The sequence below is a fragment of the Mugil cephalus genome, chromosome 18 (assembly GCF_022458985.1).
Source record: "Mugil cephalus isolate CIBA_MC_2020 chromosome 18, CIBA_Mcephalus_1.1, whole genome shotgun sequence".
In the NCBI taxonomy this organism is placed as follows: Eukaryota; Metazoa; Chordata; class Actinopteri; order Mugiliformes; family Mugilidae; genus Mugil; species Mugil cephalus.
In genome coordinates, this window is record NC_061787.1 from 8,895,137 (window position 1) to 8,922,241 (window position 27,105).

The 27,105-nt window shown below is 41.9% G+C and overlaps 2 protein-coding genes across 5 annotated transcripts in view; one reads left to right on the forward strand and one right to left on the reverse strand.

Annotated features, from left to right (window-relative positions):
* The window catches only part of esyt2b (extended synaptotagmin-like protein 2b), a 35,162-nt gene extending 17,185 nt beyond the window's left edge, over positions 1 to 17,977 (reverse strand). For 2 of the 3 annotated variants that reach the window (XM_047568793.1, XM_047568791.1), the window contains exons 1-7: positions 17,202 to 17,976; positions 13,924 to 13,965; positions 12,355 to 12,489; positions 12,001 to 12,077; positions 11,596 to 11,668; positions 8,560 to 8,649; positions 4,805 to 4,860 (exon numbers count right to left, since the gene is read on the reverse strand). In XM_047568793.1, the coding sequence (XP_047424749.1) occupies positions 4,805 to 4,860; positions 8,560 to 8,649; positions 11,596 to 11,668; positions 12,001 to 12,077; positions 12,355 to 12,489; positions 13,924 to 13,965; positions 17,202 to 17,609 (881 nt within the window). In that variant the 5' untranslated portion in view covers positions 17,610 to 17,976. Of the gene's footprint in view, positions 1 to 4,804; positions 4,861 to 8,559; positions 8,650 to 11,595; positions 11,669 to 12,000; positions 12,078 to 12,354; positions 12,490 to 13,923; positions 13,966 to 17,201 lie in introns of all 3 variants that reach the window. The other variant, XM_047568792.1, reaches the window with a different exon arrangement.
* A 371-nt stretch (positions 17,978 to 18,348) lies between these two features.
* Positions 18,349 to 26,868, forward strand: dync2i1 (dynein 2 intermediate chain 1). Of its 2 annotated transcripts, XM_047612141.1 has the most exons (23): positions 18,349 to 18,487; positions 18,688 to 18,741; positions 18,826 to 19,468; positions 19,549 to 19,616; positions 19,716 to 20,111; positions 20,634 to 20,684; positions 20,822 to 20,827; positions 20,973 to 21,198; positions 21,301 to 21,406; positions 21,536 to 21,665; positions 21,750 to 21,861; positions 21,945 to 22,033; positions 22,118 to 22,247; positions 22,353 to 22,525; positions 23,439 to 23,601; positions 23,879 to 23,992; positions 24,096 to 24,157; positions 24,724 to 24,775; positions 24,886 to 24,946; positions 25,198 to 25,297; positions 25,398 to 25,529; positions 26,055 to 26,278; positions 26,359 to 26,868. In XM_047612141.1, exons 1-23 carry the CDS (start codon positions 18,473 to 18,475, stop codon positions 26,528 to 26,530), a joined length of 3,279 nt encoding a protein of 1,092 aa, XP_047468097.1. In that variant the 5' UTR covers positions 18,349 to 18,472; the 3' UTR covers positions 26,531 to 26,868. The 2 variants fall into 2 exon arrangements, with proteins under 2 accessions (XP_047468097.1, XP_047468098.1); XM_047612142.1 differs by lacking the exon at positions 20,822 to 20,827.
* The last annotated feature ends 237 nt before the right edge of the window (positions 26,869 to 27,105 follow it).

The following is a 27,105-nucleotide window of genomic DNA, read 5'->3' on the forward strand; positions in this document are numbered from 1 at the left end:
AACCACTGACAGGAGAAGAAAATAACATGTTGTTATAATTCAATGTTCTGCTGGGAAACTTTAAAACCTGGCCTTCATGTGGATGTTGCTTAGACGTGTACCACCCACCTAGAACTGACCAGACACCCCCACCCTATAGCAGTGAGCACTCTTTAATGGCAGCAGCCATCCCCAGCAAGATGCCGCATGACACACACAAATAAAACAACTTAAAAAACATGAAAAACAGCACAAGGTGTTGACCTGGCCTCCCAAACTGATCAAGTATCCGTGGGATGATCCACAGAGACTCCTCCCTTCAAAGGCCACCCACTAACAACATCTTGTTGCCACAGGACCCCCTCAGAAGGTCCACATCCATTCTCTAATGAGTCACAACTGTTTTGGAGGAGCAATATTAGGAAGGTGGTCATAATGTTATGCCTGATCGGTGTATCTTGCCATGTTTGTACATATAGTATAGACATTAAAGCATTAACTTTGTTGAGCAGTGATGACAAGAAGCAGCTGTTCTTGACAATCCATAACACAAAGTGCTGTACAGCTATAAAACTTTACTAGGCCCATCCGTAGCTAAGGTTAATTGCCGCTGCTGAAGCGCAGGCTGACTTTCAGGTGCTGCTTGTTACTGAGGAAACATTTGCGGTGAAAAATACAAAAGATGGATTGTGATGAAATGTTTTATTGGCACTCGCGGCCCCTAGAAGTCCAATACTAATGAATTTAGTTTAATCCCTTGGCTTTTCCACTTGTACAGTTATTAGATATGTACAGATTTTCACTTATCTGGCAAAATATCACCGTGAGGATGACTGAATGAATTGATTTCTACAGAAGAGGGGCGTGTATGTGAATAATCCCTAGGACATTTAGCAGTATAGAGGGTTTTCACGGCGCGTCATCAATCCAGAAGTTGCCATGTTGGAGGCGCTCGGCACGTAAACAAAGCACACGGACTGAAGCAGATCGTGGAAAACGCTGAATGTGTTCGACTGTACCAATCGGGCAGACCATGAAAAACATTTGAAATTTTATAGACTGCCAAAAGTTATTACACATCAGGGAGAAAAATGACAAACGTTATCAGAGGAAAGTAGGCGCTTGTGGTTAACAAAGTTAAACCAGGATCTAGAGGCAATTGAAAGGCTGGCAGCAGCTGAACAAATTCTCTAGTGTACTGATAATAATGTAATAATCAAGCTTGGGTGATCTTTGCTGACCTGTCATTCTAACAGATTTCACCCAATCTGGGTCACCCTTTGGACAAAGGTCTGACTTTTTACCTGGAATACAATGAGAAATACAGCAGATTTTAGCTCTTAAGAATGGTGTTGCTACTGTAGCAGACTATTAAGAGTAGTCAGGATCAGATATAACTCAATAATGCCACATGTGTCAGCTTGATATAAATTATATTATTATTATTACACTAAAAATTTAGTTAAGAGTTAACATTTCAATTATCTGGGAAGAAATGGGTCAAACTAATTGTTCAGATCTTGCCCAGACTTGTGTCTGGTAGATCCTGGTTTAGCTTCGCTAACCGCAAGCGCCTCTTTTACTGTGATTTTTCGCATTCTTCTCTCTGATTTGTAATGACTTTTGGCAGTCTGGTGGTCTGCCCGATTGGTACAGCCAAAATCACGGTGACAATTCACCATTTTCCACGATCTACTTCTGTCCATGTGCTTTGTTTACTTTGCCGAGCGCCTCCAACATGGCGACTTCTGGATTTATGATGCACTGATGACGTGCCATGGAAACCCTCAGATACTCATGAACCCCACTGGAGGACGTTTTGTTTGAATTATACCCGACTTTTTGGCACTAAGAGGACTTCGTGATGAAATGAAGTCACTTGAAGGATGCATAGTTGTGAATTTAGAGATAACCTGCCAGTTAATCTGGCAAATTCAGGGCATGAAACTTCTCACCATTAATCTTATGACATTGTTATGGGCCTCTGCGGTACTTTTAGCACCGTTTCCAACTAAATGCCAAAAGTAAGATGATCACTAGTAGATTTGGAAAGTGTAACTTGGCCTTTTCCACATCCTGGAGCAGAGGGATTGTACAGTCTAACAGAGCAGCTAACATAGTTTCAGGCTGTTTTGATTCAGATCAAGAAGTACATATTGCAATATATAAGTAAACATGTTACACAATAATAAGGAGAGGGTTTATGAAGCTGGGCGAGCCTTAGAGTAGGCAGCTGATTCTGCTTGCCTGTCTCGGCATTTAAAAAACTGTGTAGCTGCAGCTATGATTTCACCATCGTGGCCTTGGTTACGCCAACTTACCCCTCGTTTCCTGCGCTTTCCCCGCCCCACCCCTCCGTCCAAAACATCAACCCCAACCCAGACGCTCCATGGATCCATTTCATCCCCAAAGAGCACTTAACAGAAGGGCTGAGGAGAGTGTCCGCTGAGTCAACATGTCTGTCCACAGCAGCAGGATCTTGTAACAAGAAGCTGCCTTGATGCATGTCCCGCTTCATTCAGGCTGTGAGTAATGTATGAATTACTTAAGACAGCAGCAAGTAATTGTGTTGGGTAGCTGAATACTCCTAATTGCCTCTCATTTACTCTCTACTCAGCCCACAATGACCCGAGGGGAGAAGACAGTCAATAGTCAAAGCCAGATGAAATAAGCGGGAATGAGTAAACGATTCATAAACTTGTTTAAGCCCAGTTCGATTATTAAACATTATTTTGCTACGGATGATAACATGTACAGCAAAGACACTGGGGGTTACAAACATAAAGAAATACTCATAATCATAACTGAACTCAGCGCAACAGAAAAAGAAAAATCTGATCTCACAATCAAACAGTACCAGAAATGGCACTTTCTTATTTAATTATTTATTTTTTAATTATTAAGATGTGTTGGTAATAAGCACATATTAGTTTTTATTCTGGGGTGCTCTATCAGATTTTTTAATCAGATTTTTATTTTTCTCTGATTTTATCCTCTCTTTAAAAAAAAAGGTATTCTCCTTTATTACTATGTCCTCCGCTTTCTGCTTAATATTACAGTTTTTCTTCATTGGTTTGGCTCATTCCTTGAAGCAAAAATTACATTCTCAAAATTCAAGGATCATTTGGCAAAACACTCTTCAGCACAAAGCCGTAGCTCACTTCCAAAAGCTCATATCTCTCCCCAAACTGTTCGCTCATGCTTCAAAACTGAATTCCTTTCTCATTTAAATAATCAAATACCCCAAAATGCAAAATATCCATCTCAATTGCTTTGGCTCATTTCTTGAAACAGACCGGACGTTCTCAACACTCTGAACGTGGGTGGTTCAGCACAACGCCATCGTTCACCTGCAAAAGCTGATATCTTTCCCAAAACTGTTCACTCATGCTCATATAAATAGTCAGGGGCCCCAAAAATGCATTGTCCCTTTGGCATTGTGTAAACACTGTCAACATGTTCAAACATACAAATTGTACATAAAACTGGAAAAATTAAAATAGTATTTTACGGTAGTTTTGACATCAATTTTCATTCACACACATAAAGCAGGGCTCTGATTTTGGTAGTCAAGTTCTAGTTTCACCTGACTGTCAATTTATCACTTTATCAAATGTTCCAAGAAGTTAATATATGGTATTCATGGTATTATGGAATCAACAATCACTTTAGACTAACAGCTGACTAACAACAACTCTATTCATTTGTTGTGCTAAATGTAGGCTACCTGCACTTAATCATTTGCAAAGATGTACTGAGACATTTGCAATTTGATGATATGAATGAGAAATTCAACTCTTTTGTGAACAATTGCCAAGTGGTTTGGAGGTTTGTCCATGTTATTTTAAGAACTGAATTTCTGTTTCATGAAATGACCCAAACCAATAGAGACAAACTGTAGTTTTGCTTAAACCCAGGTCACATCATGCTACTCCTGCTATGTATAATTGTTGTGTGGGCTGTAGAAACTAAATTGCCCTTCGGGGATTAGTAAAGCTTTATGTATCTGTATCTATGTATCAGAACAAGATACAACAGACACTGGACAAATGAAAATACACCCAATGAATTTTGATATGTAGTAATGCGTGTATTATTATTATTTGTTTTAAAGCCATAAAAATCAATAAGTGAACTTAAAAGTTAGTCTGCCCTTCCATTAATCCATATAAAAACTACTGAATTAAGTAAGTAAAGATACCAACAACCCACATCAAACAATTACTGGCAATGAAAACAGACTGTGGACAAAAAGTAGCCCATGCAAATGCTACAACAAACGGCCAGTCGGCATCTAGGTTCAACGCCTGCGTAAAAGAAAAGAGCTCTTCATGCCAGCTGGTGGCAGTAGTCTGTATCTGTCTGCAAAAATAAAAATATACATTGGGAGTCTAGGAAAAGAGCTACAAGCCGTTTGTATAGAGTTGGAGTCTCCTGAATCATGCTGATCAGTTGGTTTACACTTCATTCTAGATGACTGACATTTCTGTTTCTGTTTCTATTTGAATGTTCAATTCACCAACAAGCACGGTGTGTGCCCTCTGGACTTTGTTGATTTGTTACTCTTCAATCAACAGTCACACAGAGTGTTCTCTCTGACTTGTTTACCAGCGATTCAAGTTTTGGCTGAAAACACTGCGACACGGGTCCGACCAGTGCAGTCGGTACAGGGCACACCGCAAAAACTCAGATGAAAATGATGCGAAATGTCACATGTCAAGTTTCCTGAAACTCTACTACATACTTCTTGTATTACCTTCTCCGAAACCCCAGGTTTCATTTCAAATATTCCCCCCACGCACAAATCTAATCTGAAGCGACTTACTTGAGCCCAGGAATGTCCAGTATATTGCTGAGTCCGGTCCAGTTTATGTCGACAAGCTGAAAGAACAGAGAACAGGTGAGTACGCCCATACAGTATGTAAGACTGCAAGAGCAGAAAATGGATCCACTTAACTTTAGTGTTTTTGGCCCCTGTACTACATTTACCACTTAGCCTCTTGTATTCTGGCCAAGAAATTCACTTAATAATAACGGCAGGATCAAAGAGAGCCCCACACGCTCCAGCCTCACATACAGTCTATAAATCAAATGTTCTGTGGGTTCTGTTGGTCTGTTTTGAAAATAATTTACAATGTCACAGACTATATTAGGGAAAAAGAGTATTCCCTGCATATTAACGTAATGAACTTCTCTAACTTTGTACTTCACGACTTTAGGAATATTTTCCATTTAGCTTAGCTTATCACGTTCTACAGTATGTGTTAAACTATTGTTTGCACAATTAGCTGCACTTTAAAAGAGCAGAGAAAACACAGATCCTGGAATGGAAACGGTTACTGAAATATTTATAAAAGCAGCAGAAGCTATCTGGGGTCTCATTAGCTTTCGGGATAATGAGATCGGGGACGGTGCAAGTTTCAGTGCGTTCGCTTTCTCAGAAAATCTTAGCGGCCGGTCAAATTTGGATAAGAAACGACAAGTTGAAAGGAATCAAAAGGGCCAGTGTGGATTGCATCATCTGAGACCCGCGCTGCAGATCCTGTCTCTCGGTGGGCTTTAATCTGCTCCCGCCTCAGAGCGGAGGGAGTTGTGTTTTCTTAATGAGCCTTTCCCACCCTACTTTCCTGCCCGAGCTGCTTACGCTGCAGCAGGTGCACCAGGCACTGCAGGGAAGAGAGTGGGACTGCAGGACTGTGAATTATGTTGTGGGGGGGGGGTAGTGTGTAAGGACACAGCACTGCCTGTTTATTACATGCAAGGAGCAAGGAGTGGTCAAAAGACTACTGCTGCTGTACGTGAGTAGCGAGGGCGTGCTGAAGAAAACCAGTTGGCAAAAAAATGTGGGGATTTCCTGGATTCTGTGATTCATTAGTTTAATGTCTTCAAGCTATTGCAGAATTATGAGATAAAAAAAAGTGTAAAAAAAAGTGTGCTGCTCTTGCTGTTTTGTTTTGTTTTTTGTTGTTGTTTTGTTTTTGCTGTTGGCTCATTTGCATTTTACCTGGACTGCTTAACTCCAATGCAGAAAACAAAGCTACTTCCTGGAGTAAGTTTCCAGACGTTATGCTAAGCTAAGCTAACTGCTGCTTCCTCTAAGTTCAGTTCAAGATTTGCAAATTGTGTTTCCTGTCCAGAAAATCGGTATATAAAGCATAAAAGGCAATGAAAACCGAGCAACCATCCACTAATTAACTAATTAACTAAACATTAGTCAGTTCCAAAAGAGTAAATTATTTAGATTATTATTTTTGGTCTTTTAAACACAATTTTTGTCGTTATTTTAGGATTAGCTGATATCGTACATTTAGAAATAAACTGAATCCCTCTAAATCTAAATCCATTAAATAACATATACAATTAATGATAATAGTCACGTTGCAGACATATTAGATATCCTTGACTGCAGGACTCAGGCACATCCGCGACTATATAAATTATGAAACTGTTTGTTCACTCTAGTGAAGCGGTAAAATCTCTCTGGAGATCTCACTGCAGAATGTGTGGCATCACTTTATTTACGCTGCACTGAGTCGCACTAGAGCGATCATACAGTCCAGACATAGCCAAGACCTCTTATGGTCTGGAAATATCACTGTTTTATTTGGCGCTCTGTTTCCAGCCTTGTATGGTTCAGGGAAAAGAAGTCTGTGGAATGGATTTTTCTTCGTTTTTGTTTTTTTTTACCAGTAGGAAATTGCTTTAGTAATTAATCGGGTCTTTCTCCCTGTAAATTAATGTGATGTTCCTCATCTACAGGCTGGAAGAATAATGCGATGATAAAGATTCTGTGTGTTTACACGTGAGACCAAGATTTACAGGCTAGAGCTGCTTCTTCCTTCAGCCTCCTACAGTAATATCTCCACCTTGAGCTTTAGCTGAGCGCCCGGGGTAAAGAAATCTGCCAAAGTAGGTCTGGCTTGATCTGCGACTATTTAAAGCTCTGCTATAGTTCCACCGGGTCCTCCCATTTGGTATAAATCGGTCAAACGTTTTTTCTGCTCTGCAGAGGGGAGATTGAGACGGGGAGATTGATGGAATTTATAGGCTGTGCAAGCAGCTGACAATCTGAAATCAAAGTGATGAAGATTGTTTACTCTTTGCACGACGGTCAATAGCAATGGCAGCTAAGGAAAATATATTCACATTTAACTGGACATTAGGGCTCTAAAATGCAAGAAGCTGGCTAAAATTATCCGTTTAAACTCCACTTTATGTCTGGTATTTCTGTCTAACAGGCTATGTAGATTTATAAAGCAGAAAACCAAGAAGCAGTAGAGTTAGATGCAAAATTCAATGTGACTATAAAATAGACTGATAACCAGTGTAGGGTATAAAAGATGTTCAAGACACCCGAACAATGGTGGAGACCTTGGCAAAATGTAGCTAAAGAACAGAAAGAACACAAACAGTCCAGAGCACTAATAGTCAGAGAACCGAATGTGTTGTAGTGTGGTCAGGTCCCAGATACTGGATGCTTTTTATTTCACCCTACAAATGCAAGTAAATCCACATGGGAACGTATTCACAGCACTTAACTTTTTCCACATTTTGTTATGTTACAGTTATGTTACCTTTGTTCAATATTTTGTTGATGCAACATTGGTAGCAATTACAGCCTCAAGTCTTTTTGAATATGATACCACAAGATTGGCGCACCTATATTTGGCTCCTTCGGATCAGATGGGAAGTGTCGATGCACAGCCATTTTCGGATCTCTCCGGAGACATTCAATCGAATCCAAGTCTGGGCTCTGGTTTGGCCACTCAGGGACATTCACAGTTGTCCTGAAGTTACTCCTTTGATATCTTGGCTGTGTGCTTAGGGTCCTTGTCCCAGTCTGAGGTCAAGAGGAAGCTGTAATGCTGTATTCATCTTTCCCTCTACCCTGACGTCCCCGTAGCATGATGCTGCTGCCACCATGCTTAACTGTAGGGATGAGCAGCGTCTGGTTTCCTCCAAACATGACATCTGGTATTCACAACAAAGAGTTCAATCTTCGTCTCATCAGACCAGAGATTTTTGTTTCTCATGGTCTAAGTGTCCTTCCTTTAGGTGCCTTTTGGCCAAATCCAGGCAGGCTGCCATGTGCCTTTTACTAAGGAGTGGCGTCTGTCTGGACACTCTCATCAGGTCATCAGGCTCTTGGTCACCGCCCTGACTAGCGCCCTTCTCCCCAGATCGCTTAGTTTAGACGGCCGGCTAGATAAGGAAAAGTCTGGGCAGTTACGAACTTCTTCCATGCACGGATGATGGAGACCACTGTGCTCGTTGACATCTTTAAAGCAGCAGAAATCTTTCTGTACCCTTCCACAGATTTGTGCCTCAAGACAACTAACTCCACGCTTGGTTTGTGCTCTGACATGCACTCTCAATTGTGGGGCCTTATATAGACACATGTGTGCCTTTTCAAATCATATCTAATCAACTGAATTTACTACAGGCGGACTTCAATTAAAGTGTAGAAAAAATGAAGCACTGCGAATACTTTCCGGATGCAGTGCAGGTCTCGACATATCACATTTACTCTGGCTGCAGTGTCATTATAGCTTCTGTTGTATTATTAGCATTTGCACTTACGGGCTTCTTGAGGAAGAAAAGGGACAGGGCTCCAACAAGCGGCATGTCGCCCAGCAGGGGCTCCATCACCACTCTCAGCACACCGTGGATCTATGGAAACACAAGAGCAACACACTTACGCAAACAGACACCTAAAGCAAAGTCGCACCCTGCTGGCCCTTGACATTTTTTAGATGCGGTAACACATGACAGGTTGGAAACTTGATCACTCCCTGACTTCACAACTGCCCTCCATCACAAGCTAGTCTATCTATTACATATTAAGACAATTACAAGGATTATGGTGTTGGAAGAGCTTTGGATGTGTCACGCGGACACCACACAGCTGCTCAGAGAACAGAGGATGTTTAAATCCTAGCACCAACGCGTTAGTTTAGAGGCTACGTTTCTATTTTGACGACCGCCATAAAATCTTGTCCAAGTAGGACTGCGCCTGAAACTGTGAAAAGAACCTGATACCAATAAAGCAACAGTGAAACCAATGAAGCTCTGGAAACTGATATCAATAAACTATGTTAGCATACAGTTCTTCATATTAAATGCTAAATTGCTTTCAATTTCAGACTTCACATTATTTCTGTGGCCAAGGAAAGGTCAGGCTCAGACAGTATTTTCTGAAACTCAACACTAGAAAACTGATAAGTCTGTCATCTGTGCGATTCAATCAGCTAGTTTGCAAATGGAACTTGGAATAAGGCAGCACCAAAATGAATGTGGGAAACGCTGCCTGAGCTACTACCAGCCACATGCGTTCGAGCACCAGGTCGAAGCAGGTGGTGCTGCCGTCGAAGGAGAGGGGCCGGCATAAAAATCTGAGAAAGCTTTTCATTGGATGAAAAATTTGTACACGCCCCAAAATGCAAGATGAGTCATCAGCATTTTTATGCAGCCAATGAAATGACAAACTCCGAAGCCACAATGACCTGAAGATGAACCACTGATATTTGATCATGCTGTGAATCAAAGTTGGCAGTGCTGTTGGCAAAGGAACGGCCAAGAGGAAGGAGGGACGTAAAAGTAATTAAATGGAAGTTCACATCAAATTCTTGACAATGTTTTCTGGGAATTGACAAACTCTAAAATACCATGAAGAATACCAACCGTCAAAATGGGTTTTTAACCACTGTTGGACTAGATACTCATGTCTAGGAGGTATATAAACAAAGATATATTTTTTTATTTCATAGGGACTTTAAGCAGGGATATACTGCGCACCCTAATGAAGCTAGTTATGCTTGTTTCTAGCTTGACTAATATATGTTTATAGTAGTATTGATAAAACTGTCTTGAATAATAATGGCTTGAAGTTTTAGGTAAAATACACCAGTAAATGATTATCGGAAAACATAATATATAACTAAACATATTTTAAACGGGCTCTATTGTATAAAAATGAAACATTGATGCATGTGACTTATTTAGAGCGTTTTAATGCACAGTAGCTGTTGGGAATAAGGGACCTCCGTCATAGCTACAGGTATTAAATGTAGAACAAATGGCAACAGTGTTTAACAACACTCCTCACAAAGCCATCACTAATCTAAAGGTTACTACTGAGTTAAAAGCACCTGCTCTGTGTAATGTAAACCACCGCAACGAGACACAGGGACTAATGTATTAGTAGTTGATAATGAGCTGGGGAGATAGGTCTGCCTGGGTTACGTAATGCAGCCAGTGAGCAACAAATGTCTTGCAGGGACAGAACTCTGTCTCCAAGGAAGAAGCAGGATTGTTTTCTGGTTGTTTTTTTTTCCCTGCTGCTTTTCTGCTCATCAGCGGCAATAAACAAAGTCCCAAGGACACAGAAGAACAACACACAGACACTTGCGATTCCTTTTACTGCCTTGCAGTCTATTTGTTTTAAAATTCTGTTCATTAGACACACTGAATAAATCATGGCATCGGTCCACATATAACATGTTATAATAAACACTAAAGTCTGTGTGTATGTCATGTCATTTATATTTGGGGATTTTGCTCCGACAGTGTTTTCTTTTATATTATGACTGATTTTCTATGTCTCTCTTCATATTTCTTTATCTAGAAAATCCGCTTCTTCAAAGTATTTGGTCCTCCCCCCATTGGAGACCAATGCAATGTGTCCCGTAATGTATCTGAGTAAAATGGTATTACTTAAAGTAAAGGCAAGACTTTCTGGTGCTTTGTTATTGTCTGGATTCTCTCTAAGTTTCCCCTAGGGGAAAGTTTTATCTATTATTAGATGTAGGGTTAAAATGTGAAGTTAAGCAGTGTTGGAGTGGTCTCATTTCAGAAGCCCATGAAAGGGGACGTAAAGCATGTACGCAGCCAACGAGACAAAACCCCAAACAGAGATCAGCCTGAGGTCCCAGCTGATCTTTGATGGCTGATGATGGTGAGAACTGAGATGGTCGTGGATTAGATGTTTTTGAGTAAATGAAACTGAATGTGACTCTGTAAACAGCGACAGACGGCAAGAGACAGGAACCGTTGTGGAACCATTTCACCTCAATGGAATCGGGCAAATTTGATATGTGAATGATGTGTGAGTGTGTGGGTGAGAGTGACTGCTGGAAGGCAACATTTAGACTCATGCAACTTGTGAACCCTCAAACCGAAAAGATCCTTTCATAACAGCTGTTTACAAATGCGGCACATATTCACAGCCTTAGTGTGGCAGTGCCCTTCATTATTAGAGCCTCATCAGCATGTACGGATACATTCCTCCACCACTGAATCCTGACTTCTGCATGATGAAAATAAATCCCAGAGAGCTTTCTCTACAGAGACATTAATACAGGTTACTGTATAATTAAAACGCTTAACTATAAGGAAAGAGAAAGCTGCTGGCCAAATACCTTCAGAACTGTTGTTTGTCCTCGACTGGAAAAGTCCCTAAAATTAGAGCCTACAGGACAGAGCTTTACGAGTCACGGTGTCGAATTACAGTAAATCCAGAGCTTCATGCTCATTTTCTGACAGCCGCCGTGCAAGTCTCGCCAAGAACTGCTGCGAAGACGTGAAACAAATCAAATGTAAATGCAACATCCTCCTCACCTGGATGCTTCTGATGCCGGCTCTGCAGTAGAAGCGTTTAATGTCCACGTCGATCTCAGTGTTGCCAACAAAGCTGAGTGGCGTAAAAACAAGTGTGGCTTGTTAGAAATCCTCTTTATGGGTTTCCTGACATTTTAACATTTTTCTAAACAGAAGAAGAGTTTCCAGGCCTTTACAGATATCGAAAATATGTGTTGTGCATCTTTTTTTGCCCCCTTTTAGACAGTGTATTAATATTAGGGCATTTTCTCATTATAGAGCCCTTTTTCATTCTGGATGCAAGTTGCTTATAGCAACAAGGAAAGAGGTCAAAATATCACATTTTCAACTAATTTTGTGTTGCACTTCTAACAGAGGTCCGAAACTTAAAGTCAGTGACATCTCAAAAACTCAATGTTGGCTCACCTGATCTGCAGGTCCATAATGATTTGACGCTTATCCACATTTTCTGAGTAGACCTTGACCCCGTTGATCCTCAGTGGCTGCAACGTAACGGAGAGAACTATTACGGCCACACTACACCGACACCTCCATCCCTCCCAGCCCCCCCCCCCCCCCCCCCCCCCCACCACCACGTGGCTAAAGCCCAAGGTCGACCCCCTTCCCGACCCCGCATGGAAACTATTTACGAAAGCAGAACATGTGCAGGCGACGAGCATGTATGTTCGAGGCCGCTGCTGACCACTGCACCTGCTCCTACTAGCCCGTTTTGTCACATCTGAAATAACACATGGGCCAGTGTGCGCGGCAGACGCTCACTTTGTCGCCCATGTCGATCTTGCTGAAGCAGAAGGTGCTGAGGTGGGCGTTGGACTCCTTCACCGCCGGCTCGATCATTTCGTGGAACAATTTTTCCACAAACTGGCAGATGTACGGCCACATCTGTTTCACCGTCTGGGGGGCACAAAGGAAGAGAAATTGAAGCAGGAACTGTAGCAGGAATTGGTCGATTATACGCTTATTCTAAAAGGCCACGGAGAGGGTATGCACGTGACGTCACAGCCAGCGAAGTCTCCATGGTTACGGTCACCGAGTGGCAAAAAGTGACAGTTGAGCATGGAGATTAGCAGCGTTAGCTTCCATAGTACCTAAGTTGTAAAATGAATTAAAAAAAATGTGAAGAGCTGTTTGTGTCAGATAACTATTTATCACTAATACTTGTTTACACTCCGTGTCATCCTTTTAACGTCCGGGCTCAGGCTACAGTATTATATGGCTAACGTTACTTCTCAGTAAAGCTCTTAGCGTTAGCATCTTTTATTTAGTTACACTTATCATAACTGAAATGACCTAAAACTAACTGAAACGGAGATTAAAACACTTTTCCAAATCCATACCAGTTCGTATGGATCATTGTCGAGTCCAATTGTCCTTAATTTGATCTGATAGTCCACATTTTTCCCGGTCTCACGGTATTTACCGATACATTAAATAAAGGGGGCGTGGCCCAGGCGGCAGTGACGTCAGTGCATACCCTCTACGTTCATGCATGCACTAGAAAAATGTCACAAACATAAATGCAAATACTGCAAATCTCCACCCAACTTTAAAAGTTTCTTGCATGAGTTTAAAGAGCACATGAAATCCCTTACACTAATTGACACTAAAAAAAGCACCACATCCATAGATATATACGAGAGATTTTTCAAAGAAGAGTAATGTACGTTTCCTTTTTTTCACCTTTCCTGTCATTCTATCTTTTCATTTATCTATTATCCTTCCTACTTCTTTAAGTTTACCGGCATTACTAATAACAACCTTACTTTACTTATTTATTTATTTTTGATGATACATGTATATTGGAGCACCTGCCTCCTGTTCTATGTACAGTTGTTTGTATGTCCAACCTTTTTCAATAAAGTTAATTAAATAAAAATAATAATAATTTTAAAAAAAATCATGTATGCACTAGTAGACTTTTTGGTGGTTGTATTCTGTGCTTGGTACACTGAAAATGACAAATTACTTTAAAATATTCAAAATCTTGTCACACTTAAGTAAAGTCTTGTCAGACTCGTGCACATCAAGCAGGGGCACCAGCCCATGAAATATTTATACCTCCGGCTAGATCATCCTAATGTATACTGAAGAGGGACTCAAAAACGTACATCCCGGGTGTTGCTATGGGGATGCACAAGGGTTAATGCAGTAAAAGGGCTGCATGTTAAAGTGGAACGTGCTGCAGTGAGGCGGCGTTCGCTGTCCCAGTGGGAAGACACGGGAGGGTGGGGAGGGAGAGCCACAGACATCCCATTCATTTTTCGCAATGCAAAAAGGAGGGCTCCGCTCAGGCAAAAAATGTCAAGAGACAGCCGCTGAATTCTTTACCTTGTTTAGCCACTCCACTCGCTCCACATCTGGGAAGTGCACCTACGATGAAGAAAACACAGGAGACAATTTGAGAGCGGTTATACAACAAGTCTGATAGATAGATAGATAGATAGATAGATAGATAGATAGATAGATAGATAGATAGATTAAAGCTGACAGATTGTTTTTGTGCTTCTACACCAACCTTTTAGTTGAACGACTCCATTCATACAAGAATCGTTCAATCATCATTCGCTCTCTATTTGTTTTTGAAGCATGGGAACATTTACTGCAGAGGCTCTTATGGATTAGGTGCTTAAAAAAAGACAGAAGATGAAGGATAAAGAGGAAGAGAAGATTCAAGGCACTCTTCAAGAAAACTGACTAACTGGCGTCGATGCAAATCTCACAATCAGTTGTTTCCCTAATTTAAATATCCAGATGTATCTGAACTTTTTTTTTTTTTTTTACTGAACACCAACTATGTCTGTTTTCATTGTTCTCAGACTTCCAGACCATCACACTACATTTCTGCAACTGAGCTGCTGTTTGACTAACCCTCCTGAAGGACTGGAGTCAATGATGCATTGATTTAACATGAGGCGAAGGAAATGCCCGGGATAAAGTCAATATTGTGCACAAAGTTGTGCAGCAGTGCCTCAGTAAATACAGGGTCTATTCCCTCATCTCAACGGAAAGGATGAAGTGATGCAACTAGCCGGAGCTCTGGCGAGATCTAATATGTGATGCGACAGCTCCTAGACACAGGACTATTTCTCATGCTGGTAAATGTGCTCATCCAGCACTTATGCCAAAGTGTGGGTGAAGCTGTGACCAGAGCGGGATGACAGGGAGCAGAAAGTTCAGGCTAATAAGACAGGTCCAATATCAGTTTAGCTGTGGAGTAAAACGACAGGTTTTCACCTGACACACTGACCTGATTCGTGAAATGCAGGTGAGGTAATGATTTTAAGTGCTGACTGAAAATAAAATGTCCAGCACTGACCAGGGTGAAGAAACTGAATTATTCAGTGCGTTCTATTTGTGCTGGTGTGATGCCGAAAGGTCGCGAGGTTACGTCTCTTGAGAGTGTAATTAAAAGTCTGCTTGCGTTTTGAGTCAGAGAGGGTTGTCCCTCCTGACTCAAAACGCCTGTCATCTGCTCACTGAGTCCTCGAGGAGGTCACGACGTGAAAGAAAACGCCTCCCGGAGCTGATAAGACTTTAAAATATTAATGACAGGCCGCATTTATATCCTTAAAAGTCTAGACCATCACATACTTGAGCAAAGCTGAGCTCACACGCTTTCAGAAATGCTTAACTGTGCGGACGATCTGACTTCAAACATCAAACGTCCAGTTTGTAAAGCAGCATGTGAGTCTCTTTCTTTTGTTGCTGTTATGTGAGATTTAAAAGAAAATGCACAAATGCACAAATTAATCATGACAAGTTGGTCAAAGGAAAACTCAAGCACGTTTATTACTGGTAATTATCTGTGCTGTGTATGCAATGTACTGTTACGACGTGAGAGTTTTTGTTTATTTATTTATAACTGAATAAAAAGTGTCCTTCAGACTTCTGTAGCCCTTTGATGCACTGATGTATTTTATTCACACATTGAATTCATGCCTGTGGCCCATGTACATACACTCGTCTGCCAGTTCATTAGGTATACAAGTGAAAGCGTATAGATTCTCATATAACAGTCTTTCAATAAATCTTAGCTTCATAAAGGTTGTGGTAGTCTGCATTTATTTAAAATAACGGAGATAGGTGTTAATTTAAACTGTGTTTTCATTCTTCATCTGCTTTGTAGCATTATTGAACTGAATTGTGTTGTACAGAGACATGTTTCTATTCTTTGGACCATTTCAGTGAGCCGAGCTGAAACGAAAACAGAAACATAACGAACACTGAAGTGTTTTAATCTCCGCAACCTGAGTCACCCTGGATGAATACAGCTCAGGGTATTAACTGGAATACGAATTGACTCGCCAATTGATGTTTGGCAGCGAAGAAGCTCCACTAAAGAGACTCATTATAAAGACTCAGTTCTCAGTGCCTCGGAGAAAAACCAAGACTTAAAAGCTATAACCCTCACTTCTGATGACAGCTCAGCATTGATCTGAGCTCAGCCGGTGGACTTGGGGCATGCTGCTCAGTCACTTTGAAGCCCCAGAAGGTGCAATATGATGATGATGACGCCATGTAAACCGCATGCTTAAAGACTGGGGGAGCTGAGGTCACACTTTAATAATGCCTCTTGGCTTTAACTGAGACGTTGTCGCCTTACTCCATCTGACTGCTCCTCCCCCCATTTAACAGCTTCAGTGCATCCTCAGCCATGTGTCAGCAGCTTTTAACTCAGAACTGTGACCCTCGCAAAACCGTCTCCGAGTCTGATACAGACGGTCTTCGTTTTGCAGGTTGATTAGTTGAGCAGCTGAGGCTCGAGACTCTGTTTGGGATGCGTCTTCTTAATTAAATGAACACTGTTTCCATAACTGGACCTGCGAGAGCCCCTGAAGTCCTAAAAAGGTTTAGAGAAAAATGCTCAGTACTAATGAATGTTATCTGTCTAGAGGACACAGTTAAGTTTAAGCTTCATTAGGGAAATTAAGTGCATTCATTAGCAAAGTCGTTTACTTTCATGTTTCCCATGCTGCTCTAATCCACAGTTGACAACATGATGTTTTCCCAATTTCTTTCAAACACGGTAATTAAAAGTTAAATCATATAACAACAAAATGATCATCTCTTTCTCTAAATACTTTCCTCAGGAAGTACCTGCAGTCAAATATCTGTTACCGTGTTATTATCTGCTTAAATGCTATCTCGCTGACTTATACACTAAAGCTGCTGGTGCACAGGATTTAAACTGTTGACCCCGGCAAGGTAAAGCGGAGGATCCTTCTGCTACCACACTATGTTTTCCAAGATAAAATGTTGCAGAAATAGACAGAACTACTCCAGGAGAGATAGACAGTCTGTGTCCCAAAATAACAGAGACCCTGTGGGCATGTTTCCTTCCCGGCGTGGTGTCTGGTTTACCATTGTACCCTGCTGTATTTAGACTGGATCTCATGTCTAATGTCACTGCTGAGGGGACAGCTGACCCATCACAGCTTTATTGCTCAACTCTGCTCCTCCTGATTCCTGTCACCTGATTGTTTTCCCTGGAAACTCAAAAACATTGTTCATAAATATATCACACGCCCTGTTCGAAGAAAAGGGCTCGGGCTGGATAATCGACTATAGGCATTGAGTGTAACACGGTATTTCACAATGTGACTCACCCATGGCGGCAAATCTGAGGTGGTCAGACCCTGTTTGGCACTTCTCTCCTCTTGCTCGAAGAAAGCCAGCGCTTGACTCAGCCGGCTGTATTTCCCTCCCGTGTTTCTTCTCCACCAGAAAAAGATAACTAGTCCAATCAACAGCCAGCTGAAGCTGAACTCAAAATAGCCCAGGGCGTAAATGGGAAAAATCAGGACAAATGTCTTAGCGAAGTGGATCCATGTGTGGGTCAGCTCGCTGGTGGCGGGGAGCAGGTGGTCCTGGGGCGCGTTCCCCACCGAGGGCCGGCGAAAGTTGGCTGCGGGCTGTGCGGGGCTCGGCGCTGCGTGTCCATTCTCTTTGGGCGATGCGGGGCTCGCACTGGGTGAATGGGCTCCTCGCACAGCTGTCATGCTGTCTCTCGACATGTCCCCGCGTCTCCGAAGTGTCTAAATGCGGACTGAGGGTCGAGTGACACCGCTCCCGAGCGGCGGAGAGAGCGCTTCCTATCCTACGCGGAGCCCCGGTTCTCACGTCGGTTCACCTGCACGCCGGCAGCCCATCGCACTCGGAGCAATCGTTGGCATCGACCGCTTTAGTTTCCATGTCGAAGGACAGCTCGGGGAAGCATTGCGTTGATTAGAGAACGGTCTGCTGAGCTAGTGCAGTCCAGTGATTGCACCCTGGGTGGGAATGATCGTTTCCAAAAGACGCACAGGGAACCAGCAACGTGCGCTCCCGGTGACGTTAGCTTAAAAGAACAAACACCGACATCTGGTGTTCACGAGCGGTAACTACAGCGTGTCAACTGCAGCACTCTGGGCAACATAAACATGAAATACTGTATAGTCACAAAATATAAACGAAAGAACCACAAAACGGCGAATAATACTATCTTCCTGGCTTGTTAGCAAATACAACAACCGTCAAAATAGAACAGAAACCTCGCTTAAAGAGGTGTTTCTATAAAGAAAAACACCAAAACGAATCCCCACACGTATAAAATACATAGTTAATATCATCAATTTAATTTCACTTCAAAATTAAGACAATTTTGTCATTTTATACATGACGAATTGGACCGCTGCCATGGCAACTGGCTGTTGATCCCGTCGACTGCTCGGCTGTCGATTAACAAGTCTGTTGTCAAGTCAAAGTGACGCGATCTCCTTGGTTTCGAACTACTGCGCCTGCGCGTTATACATTTACCGTCATGGCGGCGTCGTTACCAAAATATGAGCTACTTTTCGGCTACTGGAAAAACTAAAAGAACGTAAAAACGGATGAGAACATGCACAGTGAAAAGGTAAGTGTTGAATCTCCGTGTTCACTGGCAGCCAACGATGGGAAATGCCTTTTTTTAAGTGGAGCGCATCGCGTTCGTTAGAGTAACTATCAAAACCTTATCTAAGTAAATGTTATCTTGCTAATTTGCATGGTTTCGATTGGATGTCACAGTAACGTGAATATGGTAATTCAATGAACATAACTAATATTTTTGTTTAGAAAATAACCAAGGAAGACACATGGAGACCTGCTGACCTGAGAAGACATATCAAAGTAAGTTATTGAGAGGTTGAAAGCACTGCAAAAGGTGGTATTTTAATTATAGAATATATATTGTTTTATTTCATCTTTTTTTAGGAGGAAGAACGTGGTGATGGCTATGTCCGGAGGCGAGACGACAATGAGAGAAGGCACAGAGGTGGAGAATCCGTAGAGAGACGTCTCAGAGACTCAGAGAAGGAGTCCAGGCGAGAGCGGGAGAAGCTCAGGGAAAAAGAGAGAAGAGATGACGACAAAAAAGACAAATATGCCGAGCGGAGGAAAGAGGGTTCCCAAGACAGGAGAGGTGACAAGGAAAGGGACAGGGAGAAGAGAAGAGAAAGGGACAGACTGCTAGATGATCACAGGGAAAACAAGACCCAAGATAGGGAGGAAAGGCGTGATAGGGAGAGGGACAAGGAAAAACACAGGGATAAGGAGAAAGAGAGGATAAGAGACAGAGAGAGGCACAACGAGGACGACAGGGACAAAAGGAGGGAATACAGAGACAAGGAAAGAAGGAGAGAGGAACGGTACAGAGAGCACAGGAGCGAGAGGGAAAGAAAGAGACATGAGGAAAGCGGAGAGGAAAGGAGACAGGAGATAGAAAAGCAGCACAGAGAGCAGAGAGATCGACATCGAGAGAGACAGCAACACAAGAATGACAACGAAAACGTGACTCTTGAAGAAATTCACGAGAGACGTGGAGACAGAAAGCATTCAGAGCGGAAGGAGGACAGAGGTGAAGATGAAGATATTTTGGCACGTTTCTAAGATTAGAGTCTCTCTATGTTGTCAATGTTTCCGTCTTTCTAATTTTAGAGTATAAAGAAGAACGGCAGAAACACAGAGAAGAGAGAGAAAGGAGACACAAAGAGAGGGGACATCATGTAAGCACACGCCGCAACATAAGCTTCGTGGGTTATGGTAGTCGTGTCAAAACTTTATGGTCACATTGTGTGTGTTTTGTGAATCTTCCTGCTCCTCAGGACGAGAAACGGAAACATGACAGCGAATCCAGGGAGCGCTGGGACTTGAGAGGGACAGGTGAAGAAATCAGGCATCATCTGGGAGACAGAGAGCGAACAGATAAAGACAGCAAAGACAGAAGGCACAGGGACGAAGACGAGGCGGAGAGGAAACACAAAGAGAGACGACACAGAGACGAAGAAGACGCGGAGAGGAAGCACAAAGAGAGACGACGCAGAGATGAAGAAGACGCAGAAAGAAAACACAAAGAGAGAAGAGACAAAGATGAAGAAGATGCGGAAAGAAAACACAAAGAGAGAAGACACAGAGATGAAGAAGACGCAGAAAGAAATCATAGAGACAGAACCACTTCCAAGAAAGGTCATGGACCTGAGAGTAATATGGTGGAAAACGAGGTTAGTAGGCCCATAAATTGCCTCCATAACACCACACTCCTTATCTGTTACTATAAAGCCTGTCATGGAGTTCATCCCTTTCTTCTCCCACATTTACAATCCAGGAAGTCAGAGTGGTTTCTGAGTGGTGGACAGCTGATTTGAAAGATGGGGGAGACACAAAGGACACTTTAAGATGTCCGATTTGGTTACGCAGCCGATCGCTTTCAATTTAGAAAACTCACACCTGCCTTTGTGGGGACTCTTTTATGAGTTTGGTGGTTGCATTTCTTCTTTTTCCATTATTCTATTAATGTGACTCAACACAAAGAAGAACGCATCATGGCAGCCTCCATTTACTATCTCAGCTACGCTTGTGTTGCAGCTGTTTAAACCGTTATAAGCTTTTTTACTAATTGCTGAAGTTGGTGTTCTGTTGTTTTTTGAGTCAGGCAGTTTTTTTGTCTATTTTCAAGGATTCTCCGCACACTTACAAGAAGTCTTTGTTTTTTCTCTTACATCACTATTTAATTACATCTTCAGGTTGCTAATGATGAAGATTTGGCTGAACAGGAATATGAAGATGACTTTGAGGTAAAAATTCGGCATGCAATCAGGATATGGGGCACATGGTGTGGTATCCAATTCTGTTGGTTTTCACATTTCTCATCTTTCCATCTTTATTTTTTGCTTATATTTTCACGCATGCTCTAATCGATTTGCGTTCTAAGAAACTGGTGAGTAGTCTCGCGAATGCATCCATTTATTTATTTATTTTTCTTTAAAGATGTGGAGTTTGTGCCCGTCTCGCTTGCTTCTCTTGTTTTGCGTCAAACAAACCTTATGGGGCAAGTAACCGGCGGGGTTTCTCTGTTTCGAAAGGATTACGAAGAGGATTTTGAGGATGTTAGCGAAAGCGAAGGCGAGGACGAGAGGGAGACGGCGCACCAGGAGGCGGGAGAGAAGAGGGAGGAGCTCACAGCCCAGCGGAGAAAGGAGATCGAGGCGATTCAGAGAGCCATGGATGAAGAGAACCAGAGAGCTGGAACGGCTCAGTCCGGACAAAGCACGAGCAGAGAGGAAGAAGACAGGCCTAAAGGGTCTAAAGGTATAGTCTTGTTATATCTAACTCTGTGTGTTGCGTTTAATACCTGGGTATTTTGTGCGTAAGTATGGTGCTCGTAATGGAAAATCACTGCTCTGTTCACAGACTCTGAAAAGAACCAGAGTAGAACCTCCTCTCAACGTGGAAAGTTTATCAACTTTGTGGCGGCAAAGCAGCGTGAAGTCAGCAAGAAAGTTGCCACAAAACAGAAGTTCGTAGAAGATCATATTCCTATAAACCAAATTATACTAAAGCTGCTTACCTGTGGACACTCACTTTTTATGATTTTGTGCAAATTAATGTTTAGTTGTTGTTATCTCGCCGTGTTGCCTCACCACAGGAAGAGAAGCGCGGATCTTCTTCGTTTGATTGACCTGGACTTCTCCGTGACTCACTCGCTTCTGGATCTGCCTCCCGTCAATGAATACGACATGTACATCAGAAACTTTGGAACCGCAAACACCAAACAAGTCAGTGATATTTTCTGTTCCTGTCTTCATACCAAACAAAAAAATTATAAAAAGATATATTGCAGCATGTGTCTTCTTCCTCAGGCTTACGTCCAGTGTAATGAGGACAATGTGGAGCGGGACGTCCAGACAGAGGAAATAGAGCTATGTGAGAAGTGGACGCAGCATCCACCCGAGCACACTGGAGCGTGTGGGGGTGAGAAAAGACAAAAACGATTCTCTGGCCAACTTAATGTGTACGCGCCGAGTTTATAAATCGTCTTTCCCATTCGTTCACAGATCCAAACGTCTCCCAGGAAGATAAAACCACGAGCGAAATTAACTTTGATTCACAGCGCCTCATATCATTTCTACACTCGGCCTCGCAGGTTTTTAAACGCTCGTATGTTTGTTTTGCGAATATATTGTGGCTTTTTTGTGATGCTGAGTTTTATTTTGTGACCACAATCAAGGTGATGGTGGTCCTGCTGGAAGAGGATCAAGCCGAGAGAAAATCCCTGAAGAATCTGAAGACTCAGACGGACACGCTGTCTTTCAGCGATGGAAGTTTACAGCTCAACACTAAGTTGCCTTTTCTTATAGGTACCACGACACAAACAAACTCATTTTGTAGCTCCAAGGCTGTAGCAGCTGTCCAGTGCATGTGATGTGACACAAATGGGACATTTTTTTTCTTTGTTTTTGCAGGTCGTCAGGTGAGTCTGCTGCACTTCTCTCAGGTCCAGCGTCACACCATGCTGTCAGTCCACACGCCCACGACTGAGCCCAGCTCCGTGCGCCTTGACAGCTGCACCATCATCTGCATCTGGAACATCTGGGAGCCGTCCCAACCTCAGAGGATCCTGGTCTATGAATCTGAGGTGACGTTTCCTGCCTTTCGTTTTGATTTGTGCGGTAGACTCTAATACATAAAATTAAAATAACTGGGATTGTGTAAAGGCTTCAGGCAACTTTTTTCCATTATCCATCCATCCAGGGTTAACACGGAGAGACAAACAACCATTTGCATTCACGTCCACATCGCAGTATAAAAACAGCTGTTAAAGTAGAGGTTCACATCGACCTTGTTCATCCTGCATATATTGCTGTTGGATGCAAATAATGAAATATGCATTAAGATTTAAGCCAGTGAGGCTGTGTTGGCCTTGGAGAGAAATGAATTGTGTACCTGCATAAATAACTGTGTTTTTAGGATTAAATTATTCATTTTTGTCTCTGAACCTGAACCCGATGAAAACTGTTCACAGTACATGGAAAATACTTTGGTTAATAATTCCTTTACCAGAACTGAAAAAGGCACTGATATTTTGGTCTTATTGTGGTCTTAGAGAAGCACGTCACCTCTTATATATTATTATGGAAACAATCATTTATTAATGACTAGATATCACTAAAATGAGCTTATCCAAATTTTGTTTTGATTGTTTACCCATTACAAACACATTACACTCAATCACATGACCTGCTCCTATGCATGCACTTTATCCTCTTTCTTAGTTATTTAATATAAAGTAGTGGGTGAGTCAAGTCTGGATTTATCACATGTCAACAGTGTCAATACAATATATTTATAAATAACTTTCAATGGCAATTTATTCAATTATATATATAATATTTAGAAGAATCTTTCCGTAAACATGTGGTGATTGGTTATATGCGGCCATGTTGATTTTAGGCCTGAAAACAGCCAAAATGTGATCAGCTATGATACCTATCAACTGTGTTAAACTCCTGTGATTATATATTGACCCCTTGTGATGTTACTTGTTCTAGGTGCAGTGTTGCTGTTTCAGCCCTGGAAAGGCGGTGCTGGTGTTTGCAGGCACTTCGGTCGGCTCTGTGGTGCTGTGGGACCTGAGGGAGCGCGCCAGTAACCATTTCCGTCTAAAGATAGGAGAGGATGAGTGGATCTTCAGACATCCTACTTTCTCCACTGGTACGGTAGAAAACTTGACTCGTGCCACATTATAAATGCATTTACTTTTGTCGTCCCTTTCTTTCCACTTGTTTCTGTGTTTCCTATTCTCCCTTTTTACAAAGCATTTATTGCCTTTATTTTATTTTGACAGTATAAAATGTAACATATTCCACTTACTCCGGCCCTTCGTCTGTCCTTTGCCTTACTCAAAGTTCAGATATGGGTCTCTTTACGTAACAGCGGTGCTGATTCAGTGCGCACTGATATCTTCCCTTTTGTCACCTTGTCATCACAGACGCAGTGATGGTCGGCTCAGGCCATTTCTCACCTGTCACGTCTGTGGAAGTCGTGCCCTCCACTGCAGCAGAGGGCCTGAGGTCAGAGGTCCCACTGCTGGCATCTGAGGAAGGTATGGCATGGGCTAACATGTTGATATTATGTATCATGTGCTGCATTTGACACTCACGCCGTAGTTTATGTTTAATTAAATGTCATTCTGCTTCTCAATCCAGAGTCATCAGGTTTGTCGTTCCAGCTGGCGTCTCTGGATGAGAGCGGGGTTTTGAATTTCTGGGTAGGTTTCACATCAAAGTAGATCCTACATATTTGTTTTTTTGTTGTTGTTGTTGTTTTTTTTATGAGATGCGTTCAAATACAGGGGGTTGCTGAGACACATGGGAGTAAATTAAGATACTTCGTAACATTAGCGCCCTCACGGTGGAGCCATAACTTAGGGAAGTCTGAGCACACTGACATGACATATTTTTAGATTCGGTTTGACTTTCTCTCCTCAAAGACATCTTTATCTCTTTCGTCCACTAATAAACATCTGTTGATTTGTTGAGAAATTATAGAAAATATGCAGACTTTCCTGAAAATGATCACGTTTTTGACTTTATCTCATGATAGTGGTAATTCTGCATATTTTTAATAAAGTCTAAAAAAAACTCTAATTTATTTACACTGATTCTGACATTTAGTCCCGAAATTAAAACTGTAGTTTTAATGCTTTCTGCATGATTAGATAAAAATAATAAGCATGCATATTTTGCTATTCTTTCTATGTTTCTATGGCTCTTTATTACACCACCCTTTATAGGTATTGATGGACTTGCATGCTTTCTTCTCTATGTCCTCTAGGTGGTGGTAGAGCTCCCCAAAGGCAACGAGGCAGGGTCTGCAACAGATTTAGGTGAGGCACTGACATTTCAAAGCGCTCCCTCTTTTTTTTCCATTGACATACTCATCTTTCTCACACGTGTGCGACTGCCTTCCTCCTCTCTTTTTTTTCCACTCTTGCAGGGCTCCGGCCTGGGGGCAAAGTAAAGCTGCTCCACAGCTCTTCCCTCCTCACTGCTGAGAGGTGAGACTGATAAGTAGCTTGTGCTGATCATCCGTCACTGCCATCCACCGGGCTCAAAATACCCCACAATGTCTTTGCCCATTTGAACACAGCTGCTATTTCATTGCCATAAGATCGTGTTTGTTGTTCGTGTCGCCTCGACGTTTGGGGGGAGCATATCAGGAGCTGTATGCTCTATGAGAATGTGTTAATCTTTGGCTGGAAATGTCATAACCTCGGGGCATTTTTTTCCTCTTATTTCCCTCTCTTAGGGTATCACCACGAGATGCCGTGAAACGGGAGCCGTTACAGACGCTGCTTTTAAAATTCCTTCCAACTGACTCCAATCATTTCTTTATCGGCACCAATATGGTGAGCGCAAGTAATATCACTTCAAATAAGTCCTGTGTTTAATTAAATTAAGACTTTGTGTTTCATTTTATCGTTGTATACAAATATCTTTTCTCCGTAGGGTCTGGTCAACCACGGAACGAGTCACGGTTTAAAGGCTCCGCCGAAGTTTTACAGGTTTCAGGAGGTTGGACTTCGACCTGTGGATGTCAGCTCCATCCACTTTTCTCCATTCAGACAACACCTGTTTTTGGTGAGAGTGCTGCTTTTTGATATGAAATTTGATTTATGTGATTGATGCCACTCATCATCGTGGTTGCCTGATGTGAAGCAGGAGCCATTTACCCTTTTTTCCTGTCTTTATGCTAAGCAAACAATACTATACTTTATTGTCTTAAGCTATTTAGAAAATGTGTTTAATCCTTTATGGGACGAGGAACCATATTTGGTAACTTAGGCACACATCTGTAATTGCGTACATGTGCATCAGTGAGGTTTCGAAGCATGTGGTTTTCACTCAGCCAATCAGAGAAGAGGGTCAGGTCAAATTAGGGTCTAAAATGGTCTGTTAGATCAATTGTATTCATATCTATGGGTCCATGAAGAAGTGTCCTAATGTTATAATATATATGTTGACAAGTGCCTGAATCAGCTCTTATGTTCTAAAGGTCTAAATACAAATGTTTACATTTTTTTTTACCACTTAAGGGCAAGGAACCATATATGTTAAATCCATTGATCATAGTTAATAGTTTAAATTTGTTTGCCCTTGTTCCAGGTTGGCTGTGGGAATGGCACCATCAGGCTGCATGCAGTCAGCCATGAGCAGCCTGTGGCAGAGTGGAAGGATGGTACGGCTGGAGAAGCTGTGATCTCACTACAGTGGACGCAAACCAGGCCGACAGTCTTCTGTGTGCTCGATGCTGCCTCTAACCTCCACATATGGGACCTGCTGAAAGACGACACCCAGCCGGTGGTGACTGAGAGGATGGATGCCGATAGGTAATGACAGAAACACACACAAGTAACGAATGTAATATGTTAATATATGTTAATACAAGACCAGTGCTTTCTGTTTTCAGGGTGACAGCTATGGCCGTGTTTGGAGACTCAGGACAACAAAACACATACTCAGGAATAGCACTGGCGCATCAGTCAGAAAAAATAGAAATGCACTATTTCACAAGAAACTTCACCGTGTGCAGCCATGCAGAAGAGGAGAAGTTGGAGAGTATGACGACGGAAGCTTTTTGACACACCACATCTCGTATGACTGCATTTACGCTGATGATGACCCGTCCATGTTTGTGTTACTTCAAAACAGTTACTGCATATATAAACTCTGAGAGAGAATATACACATCGTTACATAAATATGTTTTTGTCACTTTGTATACCTTAAGTTGATGGCTGAAAGCTAACATAGTTATCAGAAGAATGTCACTAGATACCAAAGATCCACACAGGGATCAGTTTATAAGAGACATATGTACGTAAGTTTGTTGATGTAAATATTTATACTTTTGACTATATTGAATATTTGTATGGTGTTAACAAGTTTAATTTTGTACATTAAACTAGAGAGTATTCCCACACTTGTGTTATTTAATGAACTGGTCATTTCCTGTCCTTTAATAACAGTATATAGTCTCCGAACTTTATTTACCAAAATGAAAATCTACCTTTTAAATAGTTTTCATCTAGTTTAGATAAATTTTGTTTAACAAATATCAGCTTATTTGGAGACACGTGGGTTTAACTGGATATAGATTCTCCACGTAATTATGAATTCAATTCTGGTGAATAAATAATATTTAAATACAGTATGCA

Bases quoted from the DNA above. Each gene is read 5' to 3' on its own strand.
- dync2i1 (XM_047612141.1), top strand. The intron at 20,112-20,633 runs GTTAGTAGGCCC...TTACATCTTCAG, and splicing joins GTAATATGGTGGAAAACGAG to GTTGCTAATGATGAAGATTT. The intron at 21,862-21,944 runs GTGAGAAAAGAC...ATTCGTTCACAG, and splicing joins GCACACTGGAGCGTGTGGGG to ATCCAAACGTCTCCCAGGAA.